The following is a 14,553-nucleotide window of genomic DNA, read 5'->3' as shown; positions in this document are numbered from 1 at the left end:
AGGTAAACAGGGTTAAGTGACTTGCCCAGGGTCACACAGCTAATAAGTGTCTGAGGGCAGATTTGAACTCTGGTCTTCCTGACTCCAGGCCCAGCAATCTATCCACTGTGCCCCCTGGCTGCACAAGCAGTGGACAATACATTCACAGATAAGAACATATAGAAGCTGTACAGAATAAATACACAGTGATGGGGGCAGGAATAACTAGGGAAATCAGGAAGGGCTTCTTGGAGCAGTGGCCCCTGAGGTCAGTCTTGAAGGGAGCTAGGGCTTTTAAGAGGAAGAAATAGACATGGAGAACTACCAGGATAGTTTTCCCTGCGTGTCTGTATGTGTGTACATTTCCATCCTGTGTTTCTCTGGGAAAAGTCTTATGCATCAGGTTGTAGTCTTAGGCACACAATACCACGAAGGACTGGGCAGCAAAGACTGGGTTGCAAGCTAGAGTGAATTTTCTGACAATACCTTTGAAGACCTTCTCTACTCCCTTGGGTGTACCTTTGTTGGTGACAAAATAAATAGAGTCTGAAAGACCCGAGTTCAGATATAGCCTTAGCCATTTACTAGTGTGACCCAGGGCAGATCATTTGATGGCTGTGTTCCTCAGAGTCCCTATCTGTAAAATGGGGCTAATAATAGCACCTACCTCTCAGAAGTGTTGTGAGGATAAAATGAGGTAATATTTGTAAATGCTTTGCAAACTTTAAAAAGCACTATGTAAATGCTAGCTGTTATTTTTCTCATGGTCCTGGGATCCCAATGACAGCTTTTAGATAGCCTCCCTTGGACACTGGCTAGATCAGATCTTATCTGTGCGGTCCCCAGACTCTCCCTTTCAACTGTCTAACCCTCCGGCCTCCGGTAGAGATTTTAATTCTTAATGTACACAGATACAGATGACAATTTTGCTCAATAATTTTTCACTGTCTACATATATACACTTTTCCTTCCTCACTGTCTACCTATACTCTTTCTTCCCTTTAGAGAGATTTGATTTTAGTGGTATGCCTGTTATTCCGAATTTTAAAATTAAAATTAAAAAAAAATTAAATTTTTTTTTATTCCTTGCTCTCCCAGTTTACATACAGTATCAGCCTTTATATCTAAATCATGAACCCATTTTAACTTTATTTTGGTATATGGTGTGAGATTTTGATCTATGCCTAGTTTCTGCCATACTTAAAATTGAAAAACTTAAAAATTCATCATAAAATCATTTGTAACTTCCTAATAATCAAATTCGATGGCCTTCTTTTTGGCTTTCTTTTTTTTTCTTAATATAGTAGTTCTGTGTAATTATTTTTTCAGCAAATGCTTAAATATTTTTTTTCTTTTAAAGGATAGACGGTGTTGACTAAGCCCTAGAGCTAGGCTGGAGCCCACGGATAGTCTTGGACCTAAGGGGGCATGTGTGAGGAGGGCAGAGTTCCTGGGCAACAAATGGGGGAAGGAAGAGGGACAACAGGATGCTAACAGAATATTAAACCATGAGTTAGGAGACGTGGGCTCCAACTCTAACTAGCTGTATGACTTTGGATACACCTTTACAATGCGAGATGATGAGCCAAGTCCCACTAAAGGGCTGGAAGAATTTGTGTAAATTTTTTTAAGTGAGTTGGCCTCATTGTTGTTCCCAAAAGGGAAAAACAGAGCTGGTGACTGGGTCACCATCCAAGATGCAGTGATTGACCTTGGATGCGGGGGAGCAAGTCTTTTGGAATGTCCCCCTTTCCAAGCCTTGGAGTTCCCCTCATTGTTCAGCTGTTCCTGAGAAGTTCCTGCCTTGATGGGAGAGATGAGGCCCCATGTCAGGCAGTACACCAAACATGGTCGTGGCAGCCAGAGCGTCGCTCCTGCCTGGTGCAGGCTGGCCTGGGACTGACTCCAACATTCAGCCTGTGCACGGCTTGGGACGTTGCCACCCCCTTCCAGTTTCACAGTCCCCATATAAGGCCCGAGGGATAGTTCCCTTTTCTGGAACCAATTCCCTTTGTGACCTAGGGCAATTCCCCTTCTCCTCCTTAGGGCCTCAGTTCATTTATTTTTCCTCTACCTGCCTCACTTTCCTCATCTGTAAAATAGGGATAATAATAGCACTTACCTTCCAGGGTTGTTGTGAGGATCAAATGAAATCATATTTTTAAAAATTAATTAATTAATTTTTAGTTTTCACCTTTCACTTCCACAAGATTTTGAGTTCCACATTTTCTCTCCGTCTCATCCCTCCTCCCACCCCAAGATGGCATGCATTCTGAACACCCGTTCTCCTAATCTGCCCTCCCTTCTATCTCTCTCTCTCCCTTCTCTTATCCCCTTCCCCTTCAATTTTCCTATAGGGCAGGATAGATTTCTATAGCCCATTTCCTGTAAATGTTAATGAAATCATGTTTGGAAAGTGCTCGTCACAGTGCTCGGCACATAGTAGGTCCTTAATAAATGTTTGGGGCAGCTAAGTGTTGCACTGGATAGAGAACTGGGCCTGGAGTTAGGAAGACTCATCTTCCTGAGTTCAAATCCAGCCTCAGACACTTACTAGTTATATGACCCTGGGCAAGTCACTTCACCCTGTTTGCCTCAGTTTCATCATCTGTAAAATGAGCTGGAGAAGGAAATGACAAACCACTGCAATATCTCTGCCGAGAAAACTCCAAAGGAGGTCACCAAGAGTGCCACGACTGGACTAATGAACAGCAGCAGTAACATGAATGCCAGCTATTCTTAACGTGTGCAAAGTATTTTGTAAAATGTAAGAATAAAAAGTTTTTTTTTTATTCTCATCTGCATCATCCCGCCTCTTCTCACTTACTTGCTTTACCTTCATCCATTGCATAATCCAATCTCGAATCACCAAACCTACTTTCAGGAAGTTCTCTGTACTCTGACACATGTAGTATTTAATCTGATCTCAGAGTAGTATTAGCATATCTAAAACCAATTGATAACTCAATTAGAATAATGTTGGGTCCTAGCCAGACTGGGTTCTCAATCCACATGTTTTTTTGAGGAGGACCATTGAGTGGTAAACCATTAAGTGACTGCAGATACAGGGCCAGACTTGAAGTCTGGAAGACCTTAGTTCTCACATCCTGCTGCTGCCCCGGCCTTGATTTCACCTTTACAACAGGAAACCACAGCTGATCTTCTCAGATAAATTCTTGAATTTTCCATATCTATAATGTTCTGAATAATGGGCATATTCCTAAGATGAAATCTCTCTGAAAGAAAGAAATATATACAGGATGCCCCCAAAAGTTTCAGTGCTTATTAAAGCTATTGCTTTGGGGACTTTGGGGATGCCCTGAATATATAGGTATACAGGTAAAAACATTTGTACAGAATTACCACATACCACATTTTTCATCAGAGAGTTGAGGGGGTGAATCTAGGGGCCCGGCAGGAGCTAACCCTGCCAGGATGAAGTAGAGGATATCTGAAATTTGTCATCAGGGTCCCCACTGACAAAGACCTACCCAAGACAATATGGAAGGACTCAAAAACCGTTGTCAAAGATATGCATACTGTGTCACAGTAAAGATCAGTAGTTTACAATATTTACTGGCCAGCCTTCTGTCATACTGTGTGCTTAAGACTCAGGCTCTTAACAACTCAACCCGATGCATGAGAATTTTTCCAGGGGCATAACACAAGGATGTCCAGGTAACCAGTCTCTCCAAAGCGGTCTACCTGGCTCTGTTGCTTTCCCTCTTGTCAAGGTGTTCAGATGTAGAATGGCAAACAATCAATCAACAACTGTGTATTAAGCATCTGTTGTGTGCTAGGCACCATGAAAGGCACTGGGAATACAGGACGAAAAAAATGAAACAATCTCTACTCAAATTGAGTTTACATTCTAATGAGGGAGTCAACAAGTAAATATAAATAAATTAGTATAAAAACAAAAAACCAGCATAAATAGAAATATAGAAAATTATTAAATTATTTACATAATTTAATAATTATATCTTAAAATATAAATGCATAAAATGCACAACATAATGCTAATAAATGCGTACATGTATAAACAAAGCGCTTAAATACAAAGTGGTTTGGAAAGAAGGGAATTAGCAGTTGGGGAGATCGGACTTTGTGCTGTAATATAAAGAACAGTTTAGGAAACACTGGCTGGGAAGCTTAATCTCTCCCTGTCTTGAAATGTTGATTTAGAGTCTGAAGACCTGAATTTGAATCTTTCTTTTGTCACTTACTACTTGTCTGACCTTCAAGTCACTTAATCATTCTGAGCCTCAGGCTCCTCATCTGTAAACTAACAGTGTGAGGGGCTGCTACGTGGCACAGTGGATAGTGCCAGCTCTGGAGTCAGGAGGACCTGAGTTGGAATCTGACCACAGACACGTACTAGCTGTGTGACCCTGGGTAAGTCACTTAATCTCAATCGCCTCCAAAAAGAAAAGGAAAAAAAAACGATAGGGTGGACTCAGGTGGTCTTCAGGGCTCTTCCAGCTCTAATCCGAGGACCACTGCCCCACCTTATGGCTATTGCCAGCAGCTGCTGCCTTGTCTCCACAGTTCAACCACCCTGGCTCCATGATTGTGGTTCCACCTCAGGGAGTGACCAAGTTGTCAGCAGTCTGATCAACCAACCAAAAAAAATTTTTAAAAAGACTGATGGGAACTGACTATAAATTCTACATTTGATGTCTGCCTTTTTCCTTGGATGGCTTGTGGCTGAGTGCCATTATAGGCCGTATATAAGTCAGACTGGGGACAGGGGCTGGGGACGATGGGAAATGTGTAGCCTCTACCTGGACTGATAGAGCAGTTTTTGGTTGTTATTGCTTATTTATTGATTTTATTGTTGTTATTTATTTCGTTTTGTTTTAAAGAGGATAGTCTTGACTGGCTAGTGGGACTGGTGGAAGACATCCCAATACCCATGTTTGGTCCCTTTTCGATGTCTGGGGACACAGGAGGTCCCTGAAGGCAGTAACATGCTTATGAGATTTTTATAATTACATGATTTTTCCAGAGCTCAGATTAGACTGACACCTGGCTTTCTTCTACAAATACAAACAGACCACATGCCTGGACTATTGTTCACCAGCATTTCTCCAACGTCTTCCTGTTACTGCTGCTATCCCTGTGTGTGTGTTTCGCTCATAGGGGCTGAATAGGGGACTTCCTGTGGGGTCTGTGCCAGGAAAATGGACCCTGGAGAGTTCCTTTCTAAACTGACATACTCCCCTTTCACTCACACACACACACACACACACACACACACACACACACACACCCAGACTGACTGTCTCTGCAGCATCGAGGACACCAAACATTCCACAAATGTATAGAAAGAATACCAAATGTGGAGTCAGGAGACCCCCATATCCAATGCTCACTAGCTATATGACCTTGGGCAAGCCTAAATAGGCTACTGGAGCCCATTTCCTCATCTGTGAAATGATTATGCCAATATGCATACTACCCTCCACACAGGGATGTTAGGATAAAAGAAGAGCTTAACATGTTATAGAAATGCAAGTTATTATTATGATGGGGGAGAGGCTCCCGTTTGTCATCATAATCAGAGTTGAGCAGGTTGGCATGGTTGATAGAGCACTGGGTCTGGAGTCAGGAAGACCTGAGTTCAAATCCAGCCTCAGACACTTACTAGCTGTGTGACCCTGGGCAAGTCACTTAACCTCTGCTTACCTCAGTTTCCTCATCTGTAAAATGAGCTGGAGAAGGAAATGGCAAAGCACTCCAGTATCTCTGCCAAGAAAACCCCATATGAGGTCATGACTGAACAAAGCCCCTTCCAACTCTAAATCCCATCACACATGAGATAATTCCTGGATGGTGTTTTCCTGCAACCTCACACCTCATCTTCCTTCTACAAGTCTCCCCCACTGACTTCCTTTGGCAAATATCTATGCTTTCCTCTGCTCCGAACTCTACCACACCCTTGGCATGGCTGGTGGCCACAAAACTGCCGGCACGGATGTCAAGGGAGTGGAGCCTCTGCCCAGTGCCAGAGGTTACAGGTTCAGTCCCTAGGGAAGCTAGCTTAGCTCCTTAGCCATAACTGTGTCTTCTCCTAGGACAGTTCATCCGTATATATCCCTTAATAATAGTGAGCCAACACTTCTGTCTAATGGGGTGATCAGCAGAATGATCTGCTGGGCCAGGGCACTTCCCGTGGAGTAGGCATGAAGGAGGGAAGGACTTGTGCTTTGGGATTACCCCTGACTAGAGAGTTCAGGAATGGAACTACTTTCCCATAGATCATTTTACTAGATTCTTATAATAGTGGTGCAAGAATGATTCTTCCTCCACTTTACAGATTGAAGAACTAAGGCTTAGAGAAATTAAATGATTTGTCCATCATCACATTGGCTACAGACTATGTCAGAGTTGAGTTTCAAACCCAGGTCCAAATCCAAATCTGACTCCAAGTTCTTCATACCTCAATGCCCCCCCTTCAAAAAAAACCCTACAAAAAGAAGCACAAAAACATGAATAATTTCAGTGAGTATGAGCTCTTGTCCCCAGGGATAGTCTGTCAGACAACAACCCTGGGAAGCCCAGGGTTCCAGGCACCTTGGAATACCACAGGCCCCTCAGTCCCTCTTACCAACTTCATCTTCCAGTCCTTTCAGGCTAGAGCCCTGTGACTGCAAATCCAGGGGCCTCAGGCTTCTCCACTGGGGTCAGGCACATTCCACCTGAACTGTTCTTCTCTCCCCTTCTTTCTCATTACCAGGGAGATCAAAAGGGAAGAGAAAAGAGGGAGGAAGGGGGAGGGGGAGAGGCAGCAACAACAGCAAGGGATTGGGTCTAAAGTTCAGGGCAATGCAAAGGGAAAAAAAGGGCACTGTCAGGCAGGGAGCATCAGAAACGTCCCCTGTGGCCTCCAGAAAGCTCCAGAGAAGGGAGGCCCAAGGAAGACCACCTTGGCTTGGCCCTCTAAATCTGGCTCCTATATGCCTTTCTGCCCTTCCAGCCCTCTCTCCTAATAATCCCCCATATTCCTACATTGCCTTGAGTTTAAGTGACTTCCTCCCGAGAACCTTGAGAGGCAGGGTGAGATAGGATGATTAAGCCCTTTTTACGAAGGGGCAGATTGAAGGACAGAGAGCTTGTCCAACGCAGCATGTAATTAGCACCTGGAGCCCAGATTCAAAGGTTGAGGCCTCCAGACATCCCTGGGCCACACTTGAGGACCTAGAGGGCCACATGGGGCCTCGAGGCCGCAGGTTCCCATGTTTCTCTGCAGTGCCTCCTTCCCCTTCAAATTCTCCACCTTTCAGCACCCTAAACGTCCAGCCCTTCCCCATTTCAGTCTGCCCTCTCCCAACTTGTCAGTTCCTTGAGGGTAGGGACTGTCTTTTGCCTTCTTGGTATCCCTAGCTCTTTGCACAGTGTCTGGCACATAGCAGGTGCTTAATGTTTATTGATTGGCTTGCACAGACCACATAACCCATGCTTACATCTTCCTTCCTCTCTCCTGACTTTCACCTGCTCAATTCATTCTCAGAGTCCTCCAAGGCCCAACTCAGGCACTACCTTCTCCATCAAGCCTTCAGAGATTTCCTCAGATAGAAGCATTCTTAGGGGCAGCTAGGTGGTGCAATGGACCTGAGTTCAAATTTGGTCTCAGATACCAGCTATGTGACCCTGGGCAAGTCACTTAACCTTGATTGTTTCTAAAAAAAAAAAAAGGTTATCCTTAATTTTCCTGGAGTGTTGGTCATATGTCATCTAAACTTTCCATATCTATACCCAGTAGGTGCTTAATAGATCAATATTTGTTTAATGAACAGATCTCTTCTTTGCCCCCTCCCTTTCTCCCCATAGCTAGTTAGTTGTGTTGGAAGGGAAAGGGAACAAGGTATCATGGTGACTAGACTGCCAGGTGTCTCTTTCCTGAGGTCAAATCTGGCCTCAGACACTTACCAGCTGTATGACCCTGGGCAAGTCACTTAACCTGCTTGCCTCAGTTTCCCCATATGTAAAATGAGCTGGTGAAGGAAATGGCAGACCATTCCAGTATCTCTGCCAAGAAAACCCCAAACGGAATCATGAAGAGTTGGGTAGACTAAAAACTTTACAAATTTGGCAGACATTATCTCACTTGATTCTCACATGCCTGGGAGGCAGGCACTATTAGGTTAGCCCATTTCCTGGTCTCCCATTCTTACTGGTCCCCAGGTAAGATAACACTTGGATGAGATAACACTTGACTAGGAGTCAGAATGACTTCGGTTTAAATCCTGTCTCAGATACTTATTAATTTTCGGATCCTGGGCAAGTAAGTCACTTACTCCTTCTGTGCCTCGGTTTCTTCATCTAAATGGGGGTGGGTGGGAAGAGTTGGACCTAATGGCCTCTAACGTCCTCAGCTCTAAGGAAACAGGCCTACAGAAGTTATGATTTCTTTGTTACCACACCAATATTTGAATACAGGTCTCCTGACTCCAAATCTAGGAAGCAGAGGCTGAGAGGCCAGGGACCTATCCAGTGATCCCTCGGTGGTCTGCCAGCTACCCTGGCCCTCCTGTCCGACACAGAGCCCATAAGTGCTGCTCAGCAATGTTTTATTTTGTGGGAAAAAAATGAGAATCTCCTAGCTGGAGCCAATGTCACCACCACAGGGCTGCCTTGGGGTCAGGCTTGGCGGCCCACCCTGCCTGAATGGTCTCCCATATCTTGGGGATGTGACTGATCTGGATGCTTGCCCCCATCCAAGGATCATCCTGCAAGTTGGGGGTCCCTGACTTGGAAGGCAACGGGGTGGCAAGGCTGTTTTTGTTGCCAGATCGCCCATTCAAGCACTGCAGAGAGTTGATGCTGGTGTTCTGATTTGTGCTGGTCTCAGAGGAGCTGCTGGCTAAGTTCACCTTGCTAGAGGCTCCGCTCTGACCCACTTCCTTTAGGGCTGGTTTGGTGGGAGGGAGTTTGGAGTTGCTGTCTGGGCCTGGGTAAGTGTCTTTATTCAGGGAGCGGTCCAGGTAATCTATGCCTTCAATGAGACAGTCCAAGAAGGTGGGATTTGTAGGGCGGTCCATGCAGAGCATGCAGTGAGGGCGGCCCCGGCAGGCTGGTTTGGTGGGCGAGTCGGGGTTGTCGGCGGAAGGGTCGTCAGCCTTGGGGCTGCAGCAGTGGCTCGTGGGGAGTTTCCTGGAGTTCATCTTGTTGGGTGAGCCAACATGTTCCTTCCGGCTTGGGCAGACGGAGCAGTATGGACGACCAGGACAGCTGACGGCTTTGGGAGGGCTGTACTTGGAGCCATTAGAAGGACTTGAGCTGGGATTGTAGTGGGAGCCACCCGGGAAGGGGGTGTTGAGTGAATTACTTGGGTGATTGGAGCTGTATCCTGACATGATATCGGTTCACAGCCAACCAACGGTGAGAACGTTCTTTCCCGGGGAAGGCTGGCCCTGGGCCACTCAAGTGGCCACTGGTTCTGGATAAACCTCAGTGTTTATCTGTGGGGTGGGAAGATGTGGGACTTGAGTACTGAGCCCGAGCTGGGATTACTGAGGTCCCTTCCTTCCTGGGCCAACCACCCTCCTTCCCAGAATCCCTTTTCTCTGCTCCCTGAAGCTCTGCCTCCCCCTCCTCACCCGCCATAGTCCCTGAATTTGCAAACCAGGTATAGGCAGAGAATTCTTCATCAGACAAGGCGAGAAGCACGCACCAGGGAGCAGGAGGAGAGTAGGAGGAAATCCTCTTAAAGCCCTAGGAAAAATGATAAAGTCCCAGACTTTGTCTTTCCAACCTCCCCCCACCCTCCCCACCCCCAGTCCTAGATCCCTTTCCCCACCTCCCAGTAAACCTCATTCCCTGCCCCCACCCACCACCCCCAGATCCAAATCGTAAGAATAGCTCACTTTTTTTGGGTAGCATTTTAAATGCTCTCCTCACAAAGGCCCTGTGAGAGAGGTATCACAAGCATTACCCTCCCTATTTCATAGAGATTTGAGGAAATTGAGGCTCAGAGGAAGTGACTTGCAACCCTGTGAGGGAGACTCTAAGCCTTTGGAAGGCAAGGACCTTGTCTTATCTGAAGTGATATCTCAGCCTGGTAATTTTCATACAGTAGGTGCTTAATAAATGTTTGATGTTCCTTTGAGTGTTAATCCCACTTCCCAGGGTGAGGAAGTAGGATCAGAGGGGGAAGTAACATGCTTCAAAGTCCGCAGTATACACACACACACACACACACACACACACACACACACACACACACACACACAGAGCTGGTCAGGGACAGGGATGGGATTCAGCCCTGGACCCTGCAATGTCCTTTCTACAACAGCATGTGATGTGTACCTCTGCCCCTTCCTATAGCTTTCCTGGACTGTGCAGACAGTCCCAATATGCTGCCTTCAGAAGGAAAGGAGCTCCCACCTCATTCTGGCAGCTGGGTTCCCTCATTTCCTTTGCCCTGTGGCCTAGACCCTATGGCCCAACCTCGTGGAGGGACTGGTTTCCTTTCCTACTGCATCCCTTGCCCAGTGATTGCCCCCAATCTCCCGGCTTCTCATGCTCCTGGGTGCCAAATGCCTTCTGCTCCTTAATGCCACAACCTCCCTACATTTTAAGTCTGGGACACCCACTCTCCTTCCTTTGTGCCCACCCTAGAGTTAGGTTAATGATGATTTTTCACTCCTGCCTTTTGAGAAGAAAGAGGTTATCTAAGCCTTCAGAGGGCCTGAGGATTTTAGAGCTAAATGAGACCTTACAGATCACCAGGACTGGCTCAACCCTCCCACTTTACAGATGGGGAAACAGAGGCCCAGAGAACGGAAGTAACTTAACATGGGCAGAAGGAGGATTCAAATCCAGTTTCTCTGAATCCAGATCCAGTGTTCTTACCAACAGCCTACCTACAGCTCCCTTGAGCTAGGCATTCCTTCAAAACAGCTGCCCACCCTACCCCAAATCTTCCTCTCTCCCCAGCTGCCCTTGTCCTTCGGGTTGAGAATACCAGAGCCTCACCTCCATCCCACTCTCCCAACCTCTTCCTTCCCCCCATCCCCGCCTCTCCCCCCAGTCCTTCTAATGGAAAAAGAGGGGACAGAGTTGTCTAGTAGATGAGGTCTTCCTCCCCACCACCCAGTCCCTGGGACCTCGCTTCCTTGCTCCCTCTCACTCTGTTGCTTGGGAGGTAGGTGACTCTGCCCTCCTCTCCGACTCCAGTAGGGAGAGACCCTCATCTCTCCACTCCAGTCTCCTTGTCCATGTCATAGAATCATAGAATCTTCAAGATGGAAGGTGGCCCCCAGGGTCATTGGGTCCAGTCCTCTGCCTCTGGGCAGTTCTGTGGCAAAAATCATCCTTGGGGGACAAGTAGAGACTCAGAGTGGGAGAACTGAAGTTCAAAACTCCAGCTCTACTGCCTTAATAGAATTCAATTCAATAAACAGGGCAGTGCATAGGGTGCTCTTTGAGCTTCTCTGGGGCTACAAAGCCAGAAGCAAAGTATTCAAGGAGCTTACATTAAATGGAAGGAACACATCAAACATACTGACGATGTGAGGAGGGCAGCAGAGAAGGCTTCATGTGAAGAGGTGGTTCTTTGAGTGGGAGATAAAGATTATAAAAAGTCAAAATGAAGGAATGGCTGGTGACAGTGCACAACCCAGAGATGGAATGTTGAATTCTGGGAGACTCTAGTTGTCCAGTTTGGGTAGAACATGGAGAGCGTGAAGGAGAGTGAGGAGAAATAAGACCGGGAAAGTAAAGTAGATCCACACTGTGGGAGGCCTTAATTATCAGACTGAGAAATCTGTGGGCAATTCTGAAAGGCAATAGGGAGCCCCTGAAAGTTTTTGATCCAGGGAGTGCTATGGTTGGCTTGTGCCTTAAGATTATTTTGATTATTCAAGATAATTTGGAATGACTAATTATTGAATTATTAATGAATTAATTATCCACTTGAATCTGAATAGTAATCATTAATTTTAAAGGATTAATTAATTATTATTTTGCATGATTAATTATTAATTTGGAACAGAAGAGGTAGAGACTGATTAAAGGTAGTTATGGTAGTCTAAATGAGAGGTCGTGAGGATCTGGACTAGGGTGGTGGCCATGCGTGAGAGGAGGGAAGAAGATGGATGCCACCTCTGTGACTGTGAGTGAACCACTTAACCTCTGTGGGCCTCCATTTCCTCATCTGTAAAACGATGAGGCTGAACTGAATGATCTCCAAGACTCCTTCCTGCTAGAAATACTAGGATTCTATAACATGGAAAACATCCTGTTTCACTGAATTATCTGTTCCAGAGTATGGTACCCCTGAACTCAAGAAATCTGCCTTAGGTCTGACCTAATTCACTTGAGGCTAAGTGGAGAATGCACTAGATCTGGAATCAGGAAGACCTGAGTTCAAATCCTACCTCAGGTACCTACTAGCTAGCTGTGTGACCCTGGGTGATTCACTGTTATCATTGCTGCCATGGACAGCCACTACCTCTGTGGATATGACAGACAGCTAGCTGGTCAGTTTAGTGAGTTCTGGCTTGGCTGAGGACCAGGTTCTGCCCTGAGTGCTTCAAGAAATAATATCAGCTAAAGGGGATGAAGTGCCATACTTAGGTGTCATTTGTGCTCTGTCTAGAGTGAGAAATAGCTTCCTGGGATGGTTTGTGTGCCAGCTCAGTTAGGAGAGATAAGGAAGTGGGATAACTAATGCCCAGGAATGTCCTTTCAGTTGTGTCTAAAAGGGAGTGGGGTGGTTTCAAGCTGTCTTGATAGGAAGTGGGAAGGTGACAGTTGACCTCCTCCAGCCCCACTTCAAGGCCTGAGTCAATGAACTGACCAGAGGGGGAGTTTGCCCAGCAGTGTCTAAAGGAGAAGGGCAGACGGCCAAGAACAGATCCTTGAGAAAGTCCCATGGGGAGAAAGAAAAGGGGAAAGGGCAAGACCCGTGAAGGAAACTCTGTAGAAGCAACTGGATAGATAGAAAGATTCCCAGAATAAAACATATTGTTTTGAGTCAAGACTTGAGAGAGTATTAGAAAAATAACCTGGTCAACAGCACCTGACTCAGAGAGATATAGAGGGCAGAGAAGGGCCGACCTTGGAAATTACTCCTTACACTGAGCCTAAATCTGCAAGGCGGTGATTTATACCCATTGCTCTGTTCTGCCTTTCTAGACTTGTGACCTCAGTGAGTGACAGAGAGGCATTGAGGATGACCCCGAGATTTAGAACTTGGGTGTCTAGAAGGACGTAAGAGGGAATTTCAGAAGAGGGGAGTTTTTGAGAGGAAAGATAATGACTTCTGTTTTGAACCTAGTTGAAGTAGAGGTGCCTATATGAGAGATGCTGTGAAGGTGGAAACAATAAGACTTCTCACTCTTACCCCCCAAACCCAATCCAATGCCCCAGTACTTTCTGCCTTCATCACATCTCTCACATGTATCTTCCCTCCCCTCACACAGCCACCACCCTAGTTGAGGCCTCATCGCTCCTGGCCTGAACTATTACAATAGTTTACTAATTGGGCTCCCTACTTCAGATCTCTCCCATTTCCAATTTATTCTGCAATTAGCTGCCAAAGTGGTTATCATAAAGTACAGGTCTAACTAGGTCACCACCTACTCAGTAAATTCCAATGGTTCCTTATTACCACTAGGATAGTGAGTAAATTCCTCTGTCTGGCATTTTAGGCTCTTCAAAACCCAGTCCCTTAGAGAAAATCAGCACATTGAGGCACTATTGGCAGAGCCGTGAATTGGTCTAACCATTCTGGAAAGTAATTTGAAATTATGCTCGAAAACTGTGCATATCCTTTGACCCAGCAGAGATTAAAGAAAGAGGAAAAGGACACACATAGACAAAAGAATTGTAGCAGCTCTTTTTGTAGTGGAAAAGAACCAGAATTTCAAAGGGCACTCATGCATCACAGAATGGATGAAAGAATTATGGTGCAGCCAATTCTTAATATTCGAGCATTTAACTTTCACAACTTCAAACATTCCCGTGATCTTATAAGTAACCTCATTTTCATGTTCTTGCTGGCAACCACACATGCGAAGCTATGCTTAGGAGAGAAAAAAATGGGATTTGCACAAGTTTGTGGAGCAGTTGGTATCCTACTGGGGCTTCCCGGGTCTTGTACACTGGAGCGTCATAAAGAGCTCCTTGAGCATTTGTTACATGTCTTCATTGTTTGCCTTTAAAACTCAAGTTCTGCATTTCAATTATGCCACAACCCATAGTACTAGCCTCATGGGACCCTCTGAACAAGAACGTTATGTAAATGTATCTTATTATCACAGAGAACCAACCTTTATAAAAGTAGATTAGGACACAGATATTTTAAATAAATGTTTCTTTTTTAGGCAGAAATTCTAAACACAATCTCTATAAATCATACTGCAATATGATTGTAATAAATACTGGGATTACAAGGTGCTATAGCTAAGAAAAAATATTTATTAAGCACTTAGTATATGTCAGGCTCAGTGTTAAGTGCTGGAAATACAAATAGAAGCAAAAGAAAAGACAGAGCGCGTTTAGGGTGAGAGGTTAGTGCACATTCAAAGAACTGAAATTCTAATTACAGAAAACAGTACATAAAAG

At 45.4% G+C, this 14,553-nt stretch overlaps 1 protein-coding gene across 7 annotated transcripts; it reads right to left on the bottom strand.

The window, feature by feature from the left end:
* Positions 1-8,541: 8,541 nt before the first annotated feature.
* LOC110205962 (uncharacterized) lies at positions 8,542-11,192 on the bottom strand. Of its 7 annotated transcripts, none has more exons than XM_020982962.1 (4): positions 11,091-11,192; positions 9,849-9,889; positions 9,608-9,696; positions 8,542-9,443 (listed from the first exon to the last, which is right to left on the bottom strand). In XM_020982962.1, the coding sequence occupies exon 4, from the start codon at positions 9,336-9,338 to the stop codon at positions 8,598-8,600; it is 741 nt and encodes a 246-aa protein (XP_020838621.1). In that variant the 5' UTR covers positions 9,339-9,443; positions 9,608-9,696; positions 9,849-9,889; positions 11,091-11,192; the 3' UTR covers positions 8,542-8,597. The 7 variants fall into 7 exon arrangements, with proteins under 7 accessions (XP_020838621.1, XP_020838626.1, XP_020838620.1 ...); XM_020982967.1 differs by having other exon boundaries at positions 9,582-9,696; positions 11,114-11,189; XM_020982961.1 differs by having other exon boundaries at positions 11,114-11,189.
* Positions 11,193-14,553: the final 3,361 nt, after the last annotated feature.

Source organism: Phascolarctos cinereus, unplaced genomic scaffold (genome assembly GCF_003287225.1).
Source record: "Phascolarctos cinereus isolate Bilbo 61053 unplaced genomic scaffold, phaCin_HiC Scaffold_726;HRSCAF=1367, whole genome shotgun sequence".
In the NCBI taxonomy this organism is placed as follows: domain Eukaryota; kingdom Metazoa; phylum Chordata; class Mammalia; order Diprotodontia; family Phascolarctidae; genus Phascolarctos; species Phascolarctos cinereus.
This window is presented reverse-complemented; position numbering and strand designations above follow the sequence as displayed.